Raw genomic sequence first — 13,199 nt, 5'->3', positions numbered from 1 at the left:
CCAAATTTATTATAGCAGTTATTCAGCTTAGTCAGAGAATCCTGCAGACTCATACTAGTGGATTTATTTAGGAGTAGTAATATAATCTGCATAAAGAGTTGAGATTAATATCACAATTACAAAGAATTTAATACTGACATTATCAAACTTATGTAAGCCTCACTTACTCCATACAATGGAAGATTTGAAAGAGAATATTCAGTTGTGTATTGATGATGCAAAACAAGGGAGGGCGATGCATTGTGGGATACTAAAGCAAGTGATGTGCAGTCATTTGCCTCTGTATACGAGTTGCCCAGTCCTGAAGATACTTCAAACTTTATTTGCTTACACTTGGATAAAGAATTAAACCAAGAATATAATTTCTTGGCATCTTTAATTTAAAGGAGGGCAATAATTGATAAAGGTGATGTAGATATCTTACAGGATGATTTAAACAAATTGGCAGTGTGGGCAAAGGACAATGTAAAATGTGAGTTAATGCACTTTGGGATGAAAAGATTACATACTTTGTATTATATTGATGGTACTAGTTTACAGGAAATTGATAAGGCTAAGGATCTGAGAGTGGTGTGTGGATAGAGATTTAAAATTCAGTGGACATATTAACAAGTTTGCAGAATAGCTCAGTGGATTATGTGGATGCTGAAAGAACACATTGACAAGTAGAGATAGGGGGTTATTATCCCTCTTTATAAGGCTATTCCTTCGAGATGAAGTGCTACAAAAAAAAAAAAAAAAAAAAAAAAACATTTGATGATACTATATACCATATTTACTCAAATATAGCTTGCACTTTCAAAATTAAAGTTAAAAAATTGTAGTGCAAGATATATGTGGAGATTTTTGGAAACTAAAGTTTTTTAGAAAAAAAACTAAATTGATGTTTATAATTAAATCCTCAGTATTCATGATATAATTTATAATCGCTCACATTATTTATAAAATTAATGCATTTAAATTTTAATTATCAATGTTATTTATGCGATCAGCTGCTCACCTTCATCACGTAATATATTTGAATCTTTAGTGACGCTGCTTCTATAATTAAATTAAAATAAACAGTTTCATTATTGATTTCCTTTTATCATTTTGGAATCACAAGGTCTTGGAGTTTAAAACCAGCACTATAACTTGAATATTTCTCCATATTTCAAGCAAAAATTACCAGTAATTTACAAGATTTGAGATATGCTGTGAACAATCCTTCATGAATGACTAATGAGAAGTGAAAATGGACAGCAATGGTAGGCAAGTAGAGATAGTGCAGTTATGAAGATGTGCATACGATTGGTGCAGTATTAATAAAGGATCATGTGACTCAAAATCAAAGGCAAGCTGATGATTGTTGAGTTGAAATGCTGAGTCTCTTCAACTGAATTCCAAAATATCTGAAGCAAACCATAACATTCACCATCTATTTCTTAAAGTTTTAATCCTTTTTGTTTGTGAGGTATATGCAAAAATTTTTGATTTTTTTTTTGTAAAGTAAAATCAGGGGTGCGAGATATGTGAGGGCAATTTATATTCAAGTAAATACGGTACCACACACACACACACACAACAAATGACGAGGTCATTTGTTATGTGTGCTGTAGGTAAGGAGGAAAATCTGCTCCGTTGCTAGAACACAAGAAAATATCATCACTAAAATATGTCAGAAACAGCTCTGGTGGCTGACCCACTTAGCTTTATCAGATAGGTTACCTAAATTAGCACTAGAAGGCTTGACCTCTGGTAAAAGACTTCCAAAAATGACCTAGAATCACCTGGATAGATATTAGAAAGTGGACTAATTCTTCGTTCTCCACTTTGTTGAGGACATCTCAAGACGGAAACATCTGGAATGTGAGAGATAGTGAGAGCATGTTAGGACTGTGCTGTGATTTGGCTGCATGTTGACTACTGTGCATAGATTTGATCACCTATGTTTCTTGGGGAATGAAAGATAGTTGAGAGGATTCAGAGATGAGTGACCAAGCTACTGACAGGTCTGTTTTCCCAATGAAGATAGATTGAGGGTGTGTGTATGTGTGTTGCAGAGTTTAGCTGACAAGCAGAGGAGAGGGTATATGATAGAAGCTTATAAGTTACTAGATATAAAATTGACACAAAAGAAATTTTTCAGTACATGGGGAGTAGGGGGGAAAACGAGGGGGTCACATTTGGAAGTTGTCTAAGAGTGTGGTTAGCAAAGGCATGCTGACTAAGTTCTTTACTTGGAGAATAGTGAATGAATGGAATGGATTGCCAGAAGTGGGTTTGAGCACACAACAGTGAATAGGTTTGAAGAGATGTATGATAGGTAATTGTGTTAATGGATAGGGTGGGTCTCCCTATTCAGGTACTCCATGGAGTACCCATATAAATAATAATATGGTTCCATGCATAATTTGTGCACAGTAATGTGCAAGAACTTGATTAGTTTAATGCTTCCAGATATCACACATTTTAATTCCAGCAGTTTTCCATTTCATTAACGATAAATGTGAATGGCTTTCATAAAGTATAGCAATTAGCAATAAATTATATTTGCTTGATGAGTTTGCAAGTGTAACAAATCCTCATCATGTTATGGTGAATGCATATTTTTTTTTTTTTAATATATATATAGGAATATAAATTGTAAGAATAAATTATATTTGAAGCTGTATTTTATATTTTTGCACAATGTATCCTCCAACAGGAAAAAAATGGGTTTGGATCCCTTCTTAGATGCAAGCAAACTTTATGAACAGTTTAACACTGATGTGACAAGGTTTCCTCCTAGAAACATTTTTGAAAAATTGTCAAACCAACCAAATAATATATGCCACAATTGATAAATATAGCAAATAATGTAGATAAGATTAACTGTTCATTAAGATATTAATTAGGTTTATATGAAGCTAAGCTACTTTGCTTCGTGTATAAATTTTCAATACAAAATGCTTGCAGAACTTTTTTTTTTAATAAAAATTACAGATTATCTGAAATTCAGACAATTTTTATAATGTTAATTTTTAAAAGTTAAGGACAATAGCATCCACATAGATGACCTATCAGTTTCCTGTTTACTATTTCTCTCACTTCTGTGAGTTAAGGATCAGTGGTTGAAGAGTTGGTTCTTTGGCTTAACTTTGTTAATCCTTGGTTTACTAATACAGCACTAAAAGTTTTATCTATTACCATAATCACTATTTCAGAACCAAACTAAATATTAGCATTCTTTACAAATACTAAAGTAGCTTCATCCTTTAATTACATTTTCTATGATTTTTAAGCATTTTTCAAAATGCAAAGTCCAGTAGATATTCACTATAGTAAATGGTGAGGATCAGAGAAATAGTTCATTATAGTACAAGGTTTACTATAGTAAATTTAGGTAAAAAAGGTATTGTCTCTATACCTACCCACATGCATGCGCACACACACACACACCAACAATACGACAATGCTGATTCTTAGAAATGAATATCGAGAAAGTAAAAGTATTCAGTGAAGGTAATTAGAAATTCTTGGTCTTATTGTTCACTTGGCTTTTAGTGGCTCTTTTGGGATCAGCATATCCTTTCCCTTCCCTTCCCCCCCCACTTCAAATAGTTCATAATATACCTTTCCTGTTAAAGGATTAGAGAATTTCAGGTCTTAATAATTATGCGGCTGTAGTAATGGATATAGCATTTTAAACTTAGGGCTGGCCTGGTTGGCCAAGTAGATAGTATACCTGCTCATCTAGAGCAATCTTTTACAAACATCCATGCCTAAGGTCAGATTCAAACCCACAACCAATAGGTTGTGGGTTTGAATCTGACCTTAGGCATGGATGTTTGTAAAAGATTGCTCTAGATGAGCATGATAACGCTGAGACCTTTATCATCCTTATTTTGATTATTAAAAAAAAAAAAAAAAAAAGCTTAGGGACATGACCAAACAGAAGTACAAAACATGGATATTTTGAATAACTTAAAGATTACACCTACTTCGGTATATTATTTTTTTCTGTTGGTGTATCAGCATTTATAATCTATAAATTAAAAAAAAAAAAAGTTCTGATTCTTATTGCACTTAATTTTGCATTCACAGGTCTAAAATCTAAAACATTCTCTTTAATGTCTCTGTCTACTATAAATGTTACTCCAAATTCATGTTTCCCTAATTCTTTTCAATTTGAAAAAAAATCTGAATTTTCCAAAAATTTGGATATCTTTGTCATTGTTGTTTTGTTACTAAGTTTAATTTGAAATGATGGAATTCTGATACGAGTGCTTTAAATGCTCCGTCTTATGTAATGTTCTTGTATTCCATGTCCCAAAACCATAATCCAATAGTTGTTTCTTGAGTTTTACCTGTTTGGTCTGTCTTGTTTGTGGCTTTATTTACCTTAATTATGTGTGGTAAATGTTCAATTTACTCCATATAATTGTAGAATTTTGACCAGTTTTTTCTTGGCACCTTGTCATATGCCTTTTCCAGATCTATAAAACTCAAATACAGATTTACATTCCCATGATTTCTCAACTATTCTTAAATGAAAATCTGATCCTACAACCTCTATTTGGTCTGATGAACCCAGCTGATTTTTCTTCGAGCTTTCCTTCAGCAATTTATGACAACTGAGTCATAACACTCAAAGACAAAGCATGCACCATACCATATCCAATGACAAAGACCATTAAATGTTTTGACACATATACAAGAAAACGCAGACTACAAAGGTGCAGTTTCTTTATCTTTCATAAAAGAACATTGCCAGTTGCTGGTGTGCCAAAGCAGTACAAAGGTTACTTTCGCACAATGAGAAAGGTCTCCATGATGCTGAATTTAGCACCGAAAAAGCTTCATTCACCACTTAAGAAACGAGGTGTATATAAAATTTTCTGCAAGTGTGATATGTTATATCAACAAATAGAAAGTTAATGGAGAGATTTGCATAAAAGAACATATTAAAGATATAGAGAGAAATAGCAGATGCATAAATCTGACCTAGCTTATCATACTACCAATAAAAAATATCAGCTACTGTGGTAACTTACAAGAATACCATATTTTGAATTCAACAACAATGTTCAAAATACCAAAGAACTTACAAAAATTATCTGTTGTCCAACACAATGCAACAAAAATTAAGGTCTTATTTTAAACAAGCTTTGGTCAGCATACATTTAAGTTATAAGAAGCTGGGAACTAGGTTATAATAGACATAATGCAGTTCAGCAATGAGCTGCATATTTGATATTTCAGCATGATGTTAACCATCAGTTTAACAACAGTTGTATATTTACTAGTTTGTTTTAGAAATCAATCTGTGTGTTTTTTTTTTTTTAATCAAGTGTTTCTCAAATCACATTTCATTCCTTATATTTGTCATGGTATGTAGAAAACTGGTTAAACAATTTTTCTTAACATTTTCTCTTTGTAGGTTCATACCAGAAATAATATCATAATGCAAAATTTCACTTAGCTTGGGTATGCTAAAAAACATTATATACAAATAAGTTATTCAATTAACTTGATGAATTTGTAATAGAAACATTAAATATCTTGCAGCTTTTACTTTTCATGCAAAGCAGCATCGTGCACGTCTGTAGAGGCTTAAGTGCTGTGAGGACATCATGTTGGAGGCTTAATGGATTTTTTACAACACTCAAAAAAGAATTAAAATAGAATTTAATACTTCCTATATTTCGTCCTAGTCACTAGGACATCTACGGGGATTACAAAAACAATTAATGTAACATATACACAAATAACAAACAATATTAAGCCCAACCATGTGGGTGACACTAAAGTCCTATCTAGGTAAAGCGCCCTCTAAGGGCAGTAGTAGGTGGCCTGGAATGTAAGGTGGGAACTCTGGTGATGAGTGTTTCCCAAATCTTCGGAAGCTTAATGCAACCATATTTATTGAGATTTGGTTGGTTTTTGAGAGCTGCTGCTGCTTCTAAGAAAAGCCTCTCTTTCTTGAATTTGCTGTGGTGGAGCATGGTGGTTTTCTTCCATGATACCCTGTGGATGGTGTCCAAAACATGGTCAGCCAAGCCTGAATGGCCATAGTTGTGTTTGAAGATGTAAGACTTGTGTTCCTCTAGACGGATGGATGCTGATCTGCCTGTCTGTCCAAAGTACGCCAGCTTACAGGAACAGGGTACTTTGTAAACTCCAGGCAGAGAGAGAGGAGGGAGCTGATCTTTCGTAGAACGGATAAGGGTAGCAAGTTTGCGGTGGGGCTTATATGCTGTGTGTAGGTTATACTGTTTTAGTATCTTGGCTATTTTTTTGGATGTGCCACGGATGTAAGGTATGGTGATGGCATTTTTAAAATCTTGTTGATGAGAAGGACGGGGAATGGGGGAGGAGTTGATTATTTTTTTGATACTGTGATCGCTGTAGCCATTGGATGTATGTGGTTAAGCTCAGTAGTGAGGGCGGTTCCACTGGAACAAAGATTGTGGGCTCTCTTGGTAAGAGTTTTAATAATGCCATATTGTTGAGAGGGGTGGTGGTGGGAGAGTTTGTGAATGTATCTGCCTGTGTGTGTGTGTGGGTTTTCTGTATACGGTGAAGGTAAGTGTATCATTAGGCAGGCGTGTGACTAAGGTGTCTAGGAAGGGTAAACAATTGTTCTTTTCCTTTTCCGTAGAGAACTGGATTCTTGGATGTAGACTATTGAGATGACTGAGGAAGGAGTCTAACGTGTCTGGGCCATGAGGCCAAATAGAGAACACTTCATCTACATATCTTAGCCAGATAGAAGGTTTGAGTGGGGCTGAGTCTGTGGCTCGTTTTTCGAAATCTTCCATATAGAAATTGGCAGGGGGGGGTGAGAGGGGGGGGGAACCCATGGCAGTTCCCTCTATCTGCTTGTAGATTTTGTTGTTCCAAGAGAAATACCCAGAGTTAATGGCAAAGGAAAAGAGATCTAAGATGTCAGAGGGAAAAACGTTTTCTAAGAGAGATAAGGTGTCATTTAAGGGAATATTGGTAAACAAAGAGGAGATATCAAAGCTTACCAATATGTCTGTCTTATTCAAGGTTAAATTTTCTGTGAGGGCTTTAAAGTGGGCCGAGTTTTTTATATAGGAAGGGGACCTTCCGGTGAGGGGGATCAGAGAGTTGGCCAGCTGTTTAGATAGTCTATAGCAAGGTGCATTGGTGGCATCTACTATAGGCCTGAGTGTGGAATTGGGTTTATAGATTTTTGGTAAACCTTATATTTGAGGGGGACGGGAACAGAAAGGTTTAAGTTTTTTCGTGACGTCAGGGGGCCAGGAAGATACTTTTTTGAGTAAAATGTTTAGTTTCTTAACTTGTGTTTTTGTGGGGTCGTGTTCTAGCGGGATGTAGGTAGTGTGATCGCGGAGGATAATGTTCATTTTACGATTGTATTCACTGGTATTAAGAACGACTGTGGCATTACCCTTATCTCTCTGGTGATGACAATACTTTTTTCTTTACGTAGTTTCAGGAGAGCCGTGCGTTGGGCATATGATAAATTACTTTTTGGCGGCGAAGAATGCGCGAGGATGTTGGCTACGTCAAGTCTGATGTTGTTAGCTATCTCCGACGGTAAGCGACCGATTCCACGTTCGATGTTCACCATTACGTCAAGCACCGGCACTTCCTTTGGAGCGACGGCAAAATTACGGCCGTGGCAAAGGGCGCTGACGGCATCGTCGTTGAGCCTTTTGGAAGAGAGGTGCCCCACCGCAAACTTGCTACCCTTATCCGTTCTACGAAAGATCAGCTCCCTCCTCTCTCTCTCTGCCTGGAGTTTACAAAGTACCCTGTTCCTGTAAGCTGGCGTACTTTGGATAGACAGGCAGATCAGCATCCATCCATCTAGAGGAACACAAGTCTTACATCTTCAAACACAACTATGGCCATTCAGGCTTGGCTGACCATGTTTTGGACACCACCCACAGGGTATCATGGAAGAAAACCACCATGCTCCACCACAGCAAATTCAAGAAAGAGAGACTTTTCTTAGAAGCAGCAGCAGCTCTCAAAAACCAACCAAATCTCAATAAATATGGTTGCATTAAGCTTCCTAAGATTTGGGAAACACTCATCACCAGAGTTCCCACCTTACATTCCAGGCCACCTACTACTGCCCTTAGAGGGCGCTCTACCTAGATAGGACTTTAGTGTCACCCACGTGGTTGGGCTTAGTATTGTTTGTTATTTGTGTATATGTTACATTAATTGTTTTTGTAATCCCCGTAGATGTCCTAGTGACTAGGACGAAATATAGGTGGTATTAAATTCTATTTTAATTCTATTTGAGTGTTGTAAAAAATCCATTAAGCCTCCAACATGACACCATCATGCCGTTAAATGTTAATAGTCCTTATTACTAATTACGTTAAACATGAAATACATCTCGATCGTTAATGCATGGAATACTTTAAAATGAATTTCTTCTTTTCTTATTTCTACAGCATCCTTTTGGACAAGAGATTTCGTGCTGAATGTGCAAGTTATGGTACAATATTCAGCTATCCACCTGCCAATCGCTACGAGACTCTTCTAAAGCAACGTCATGTACAACTTCTTGGTCGATCAATCGATTTGAATCGGCTCATTGCTCAAAGGATTAATGCTGCTCTTCAGAAATCATTGGAGTTAGCCATAAGTCGTTTTGAGGCTGGGGATATTACTGGGATTGTGGTAAGCCATTGTTGATTTTTTTTTTTAATTGGCTGTATACAATTTAGAAATAAAAAAAAAGTATCAGAAATGATTAAACATGTTACAAGGGTGATCTGAGTGTTTCTCGAATTTCAGCTGTAAAATTGTAATCCTCATCTTTAAAAGAAGTTTAGGTTTGCTGGTATAAACATATATCAGGATGTATGCTATTTTATTTGTGTGGGATAGTTAGTAAATGAAATACATAACACCCTTCATATCCTAACTCCACATGGTTCTGTTGTTTAAAGAGAAAGTTTTTTCACTTTGTTACAAAGTAAATTATACTTTCCAAGAAATTATATCCTGGTTTAATCCTTTATCCAAATGTATGCAAACCAAGTTTGCATGTAAAGCATCTTTGTGACTAGACTGCTTGTTTATAGAGGCCTATAACTTCACTTCAATGCCTTGGTATCCCAAAATGCAAAGTGCTTTGCATTTTGGTTTCTCCTTTGCACTTTGCATTTGCACTATGCAGGAAATATATGACTTCTGAATTAATTCAACCTCAGCATTATGCACATCTTTCAGATGTGCATAATGCCATGCATTAAGAGAGGGTCACTACCTATACTAGTTTCAACCTTTCTCGAGGTATCTTCAGTGGGAGCCAGATACAGGAAGATGCTGAGGTTGAATTAATTCAGAAGTCATATATTTCCTGTATACAAATAGTAAAGGATTAAACAAGAATGTAATTGCTTGACAAGTATAATTTACTTTGTAACAAAGTGTAAAAACTTTTTACAACTATCTCTGATTCACAGTATTTTAATAATAAGGTGATACACATTTTCACAAATGTCTATGGGAAATGTATGAATTCTACATTAATTCAATCTTTGTATCTTTTACCCCACTGATAAAACTTCAGTAAAAGTAAAAACTGGACTGGCATTATGTACCGCTGAAAGGAAGTGTGCTATGGGATACTGAGACAACTGATGTAAAGTCATCAGTCTCTGTATACAAGTAGCCTAGTTATGAAGATGCATCACATTCATATTTAATTTGCTTATATTTGGATAAAGGATTAAGCAAGAATATAATTTCTATCAAGTATAATTTAATTTAACGAGAGAGAGGATTCATGGCTTAAGGTATGTCTGATTTTTGTTCATGTATAATATGAGTCTCAGCTCAGGAATGAAAATAATGTATGATAGTTTCATTGTACAAGAGTGGTGCAAAAACTGTGTCTAACTACCGACCTATCAGTATCTCTGATGTGGTAATGAAGGTTTTAGAGAAGTTGGTAAAAACTCTCATACAGAAATGGGTAGACAAACATGCCATACTCTGCAAGGAGCAGCATGAGTTTACTAAAGGAAGATCATGTTTTAACAATTTGCTCATATTTTATAACAATGTTATGGCCAAGTTGGATAAAGGGAATAGATATATATATATATATATATATATATATATATATATATATATATATATACACTATGATAATGTTGGATTTTTCTAAGGCATTTGATAGGATACCACACAAAAGGCTGTTGCATAAACTGGATTGGAATATAAACTCTTGACTTGGATCAGGGGATAGTTGACTGACAGACAGATATCAAAAAGTGGTTTACAGTAGGTGTGAATCTGCAAGATTTAAGGTAACTAGTGGTGTACATCAAGGTTCAGTCCTTGGGCCATTATTGTTCAGTCTATACATTTATGACATCAGGTAGGGTCTAACATCAATGTGCAATTGCTTGCCAATGATGCGAAGATAGGCAGAGCAATCAGGGATGCTACTGATATTCAGCACTTACAAAATGATTTGAACAGGCTAGAAATTTGGGCAAATGAAAATGGCTATCAGTTTAATGTTAGTAAGTGTAAAGTCATACACTTTGGCATGATTAGAGTTCCAGCGACATACTATATTAGCAGAGTTATGCTAAAAGAAACTGAGGAGGCAAGGGAATGTTGGCTTATTGGTGGATATGAATTTAAGTTCAAAGGTCACATAGCAAAAGTTGCAAATACAACTCGGGGGGGGGGGGTAATTATGATGCTGAAGCGAACCTTGACATGTAAGAAAAGGAAGTCATTTTGGCTCTTTATAAGGCTTTGATAAGACCACACCTTGATTATTGTGTGCACATTTGGTCTTCCAGGTTCCAAGGTGATCAAGAAGCTGTGAAAGGGTCAAAGAAAAGTTTTAAAAGATGAGGACATATTGTGAGTATGTGGGTTGTCTGGTCTGCAATCCACAAGACTAGGAGGTGCATTTTACTCACACATCGGCCATGTCAAGTTCTCCATAGTTTTTTGCATTGTATGTGTAAAAACTCCTAAGTTCATATTGAAATGTCATTAGAACTTGTGACTAGTTCTAAAGGTAAACCTAAACTACATTTAGACATTTACTTTTGTATGTCAAAAATAAACAGCACAAAAATAAAATTTGCTGGAAATGTGCAAATTTCAAGTTGTTCTTAAATATCATTTAACTTTAAATGGTGTAAATAATGAAGTGAGTAAGCAGATAATACAGCACATTAAATAAAAGTCAATACAGTATACAGAAGATTTTTCAGGCTGTTTTTGAATGTCAGAGATGCAGTATATTAAGGAATGCACAATCCCACCCACAAATATAAAAATCACTATCCTTTTAATTATTTATACAGTTAATCAATTCAGTTAATCTCATGTAATATGTTGTTTTTGGTGCTCATGTTAGAAATTCCCACGATGTGTCGGTCTTAACTGTGATGGCACTGATTTCAACGCAGTGTTTTTGACAGAAGTATCCGATGTGGTTAAATGATGTTTGTGATATATTATGTTTTTATCATTTTGTTATTACTGTAGTTTATTATAGAATGGGTGACTGAGTATTAAAAAAAATCCTTTGGACCAGTCTTCCCTCGTTCTGCCTTCCCCAAAGATTACAACCCTTAGCTGTTCAAGCAAAATGTGAACAGACTCCTCCTTTCGTCTATTCCTCTTGCTCTCTCTCTCTCTCTCTCACACACACACACACACACACACACACACACACACACACACACACACACACACACACACACACACACACACACATATCACTGTTGTGCTTTGGTCTTATGGCCTTTCATGTATGCACCAGATATCAGAAGGAACCTCTAAATTCTTGAAAGTTTGACTGATGATACTACCAAAACCATTTCACACAGTCAAAAGATGGCTGGTGTTTTCTTAAATGTGGCATTGCATGCTGTTTTCTGTTTGAATGTTTTTTTTTTTTTTTAATAACCTTTTTTGTTTAGGTCAGGGTATACTGCAAACCATAAGAATCATCTGTCACTTATGAATCATTGTCTTTTTAAAAGGAATAGTCGTATACCTTCTAACTGCATGTAGGATATCAAGTACAGTTTGCTAATCCACTTTGTCCATACTGTTTCATAACTATATCATTTTAATGCTCTTTACTTTTTTTGCTGCAGATCTGCCAGTCATCAGTGCCTAGTTTTACTGATTTTCTGAGTGCTTTTTAAAATCTTTTCAGCTACTCCTTTAATATAAGAAAGCACTACAGTTTTGGAATGATCTGATGGTGCTCTATTACTCTGTCTCATTAGATATTGGGTATATCTAATGAGACAGAATAATTATTAATTACTCTGTCTCATTAGATATACCATTATTAATGGAATTATTTAAAAATACATTCTAATTATTTCTTGAAGTAAAATGTCAATTGAGAAAACAGTTATTATGCTATAAATTTTTGCATGATGATAGTGTGAATTAATTGTTCAGATATTGATTAGTTATGTGTGGATTTTCTGCAGATATTATAAGAGAGATAACCATCGTTCTTATATTCAAGGAGTACCTGAAAAGTACTCCTTGAATATAAGAGTATCTGAGCAAGCTGAGTTAGAAGTAAAACACTTGACCAAAGACTAGAGACCACAGGTATGAGAGTCCTGAGAAAGATTGGGGGCATGAACAGATGGCATCAATGGCAATATCATATAAAATTGAGGATATTAGGAAAGAACTTGACATTGTCAGCATGCATTAACAGAGCTGATCTCAGGTGGTATGGTCATTTAAACAGAATGGGCGAGGAAGAAGAGCAAAACACGTGTTCTCTGCTAGGTTGGCGGGAAAAAGACCAGGAGGAAGACCATGATATAGGTGGATTGATGCAGTAAAAAGTGTCTTAGAAGATACAAATATAAGAACTGATAAGATCTAGTCTTGACAGGTAACAGACTGATTTGGAGGAAAATCGTAGATAAGAAGTTAGTAATGAAGTAAAGTTTTCATGTAGCACCATCATATCATCCAGTACACCCCCTTGAGAGTACATTTCAGGAATTTGAGGATTATTATTATTATCCTTAGTTATATTATTATCATCACCGTCATCACTACTGCAACATTCAGCTTATCATGACAGTTCTCAGCAGTGAGTGGCTTATCCTGTGCCTTAGACAGTGCCCTGTTGTGGCAAGTTTTTGGTGCATTAAGACTATTAAAACCTAAGAAAATTTCTACACTTATTTTACTAAATATACTAG

At 35.4% G+C, this 13,199-nt stretch overlaps 1 protein-coding gene across 1 annotated transcript in view; it reads left to right on the top strand.

Moving 5' to 3' along the window:
* Cyfip (Cytoplasmic FMR1-interacting protein Sra-1) overlaps window positions 1–13,199 on the top strand; it is a 452,821-nt gene that overhangs the window by 348,824 nt on the left and 90,798 nt on the right. The window contains exon 19 of the mRNA XM_090396405.1: window positions 8,421–8,649. Coding sequence (XP_090252531.1) covers window positions 8,421–8,649 — 229 coding nt within the window. The remainder of the gene's footprint in view (window positions 1–8,420; window positions 8,650–13,199) is intronic.

Source organism: Typopeltis vanoorti, chromosome 8 (assembly GCF_054136105.1).
Source record: "Typopeltis vanoorti isolate ZY-2024b chromosome 8, IOZ_Tvanoo_1.0, whole genome shotgun sequence".
NCBI classification, from domain to species: Eukaryota; Metazoa; Arthropoda; class Arachnida; order Uropygi; family Thelyphonidae; genus Typopeltis; species Typopeltis vanoorti.
The sequence above is the reverse complement of the archived record's forward strand: the minus strand, read 5'-3'. Positions and strand labels throughout refer to the sequence as shown.